We start from the raw sequence: 1,886 nt of genomic DNA, 5'->3' as shown, positions 1-1,886 counted from the left end.
GGTGATAGAAATAAGGTAATAAATATATTAAGGAATATATAACGGAGTGCATACAATATCTGAAACCAAAATAATAAATATACTTGTGCAGACAAAACAGGCTGTCTAAAAGCATAAATTTAAGTGATGCCTCATTGAAGACCTTTCATATCAGAGGTCATAGAAACATAAGTCAATAATTTCCTTAATAAGAATCTGGGAAGCTACAATGGTCCAGAGACTCTATTAACCAATAGGAATTTAGTATTAATAGACACTGTCCATTCTTAACACTAAAATGAAGTGTTTTTTTGATTCAGGATGCCTACATTTAAGTAAGCTATTAATGGAAAAAGCAAAACCAGAAGGACAAAATTATTCTATGCAGTGGGAAAAAGTCAACAACTTTGGATATTGATATATTACATATGAGTTGCAGTAATATTCATTGACTTTAGAGACTAAATTATAATCAGCCAGTTCTCAAGAAACACCACTGTCTTCAATCTGAATCTATGTTTATGCCAAATTTTACTGAGCTGCAGGTCAAACCAGTAGAAACAGCAAGAGCCATGTACACATGCATACATCTGCAAAAGCCATTCATATGCTAACCCTTTAAAAGTTCTAAAATGACAGCAAAACAGTGTTAGCATTTCAGGGAATTAAATATATAATTAAATTTATTCTTATATAAATAAAGTATATACAAATTATGTTTATTTCATAATGAATAAAATAATTAACTTGTTCAGCAAATAAATGCCCATCGTGTAATACATGTCCAATTAAAAAACTATCTGAGAGTCCATTGGCTTTACTTGGAAAATATAGCAAAAATGAATATGCTTATCTTATTATACAGTTAAATGTAAAGAAGGTTGAGATTTATGCTAATTTTTCTTTCTTTTCACTCTATCTCTTGTTTATTTATTTATTTCAGGTAAAACAAGGATTTCATGATGGAATATGAGAATCACACTTCCAGCAGTGACTTCATTCTTTTGGGACTCTTCTCTTCTTCCCAAACAAGTCTGATTTTCCTCTCCTTTATAGTCATCATTTTTATTATAACTATAGCAGAAAATACAATGATGATTATCCTTATCCACAGGGAATCAAGACTCCACACTCCAATGTATTTCCTGCTCAGCCATCTCTCTTTTATGGATATCTTGCATACTAGCAACATTGTTCCCAAAATGATCACTGACTTTCTGTCAGGCAGCAAAACTATTTCATTTGCAGCCTGTGGCTTCCAGATATTTCTATCCCTTACCCTCTTGGGTGGTGAGTGCCTTCTCCTGGCAGCAATGTCCTATGATCGCTATGTAGCCATCTGTCACCCACTGCGCTACCCCATGCTTATGAATGACTATGTCAGCGTTCTCATGGCTGGAGGGGCCTGGTTTATTGGGATAATCAACTCCATAGTTCACACAGCTTACACACTTCACTTTCCCTTTTGTGGCTCAAGAGCCATTGATCACTTTTTCTGTGAAGTCCCTGCCATGTTGGTGTTGTCCTGTGTGGACACAACACGCTATGAACGAGGAGTTTATGTAAGCGGCATCATTTTCCTGCTTATCCCTTTCTCTCTAATCTTTGCATCTTATGTCCAAATTCTCCATACTGTCCTCCAAATGAAATCAAAAGAGGCAAGGAAAAAGTCATTTTCTACCTGTTTCTTCCACATGATTGTAGTAATAATGTACTATGGGCCTTTTATTTTCACATACATGAGACCTAAAAAGTACCACACTCCAGGCCAGGATAAATCCCTGGCAATTTTCTATACCATCCTCACACCTACTTTTAACCCAATTATCTACAGCATTAGAAATAAAGATGTTTTAGAGGCAATGAAAAATATTCTCAGGAGTAATTTTCTCCATAAAATATTATAG

General features: G+C 34.8%; 1 protein-coding gene across 1 annotated transcript; it reads left to right on the top strand.

The window, feature by feature from the left end:
* Positions 1 to 938: 938 nt before the first annotated feature.
* LOC122439437 (olfactory receptor 2AJ1-like) lies at positions 939 to 1,886 on the top strand. Its single transcript, XM_043464471.1, has one exon. It carries the CDS (start codon positions 939 to 941, stop codon positions 1,884 to 1,886), a length of 948 nt encoding a protein of 315 aa, XP_043320406.1.

The sequence above is a fragment of the Cervus canadensis genome, chromosome 4 (genome assembly GCF_019320065.1).
Source record: "Cervus canadensis isolate Bull #8, Minnesota chromosome 4, ASM1932006v1, whole genome shotgun sequence".
NCBI classification, from domain to species: domain Eukaryota; kingdom Metazoa; phylum Chordata; class Mammalia; order Artiodactyla; family Cervidae; genus Cervus; species Cervus canadensis.
The sequence above is the reverse complement of the archived record's forward strand: the minus strand, read 5'-3'. Positions and strand labels throughout refer to the sequence as shown.

Excerpts from the sequence above, each read along its gene's own strand:
- LOC122439437 (XM_043464471.1), top strand. The coding sequence starts at position 939 with ATGATGGAATATGAGAATCACACTTCCAGCAGTGACTTCATTCTTTTG.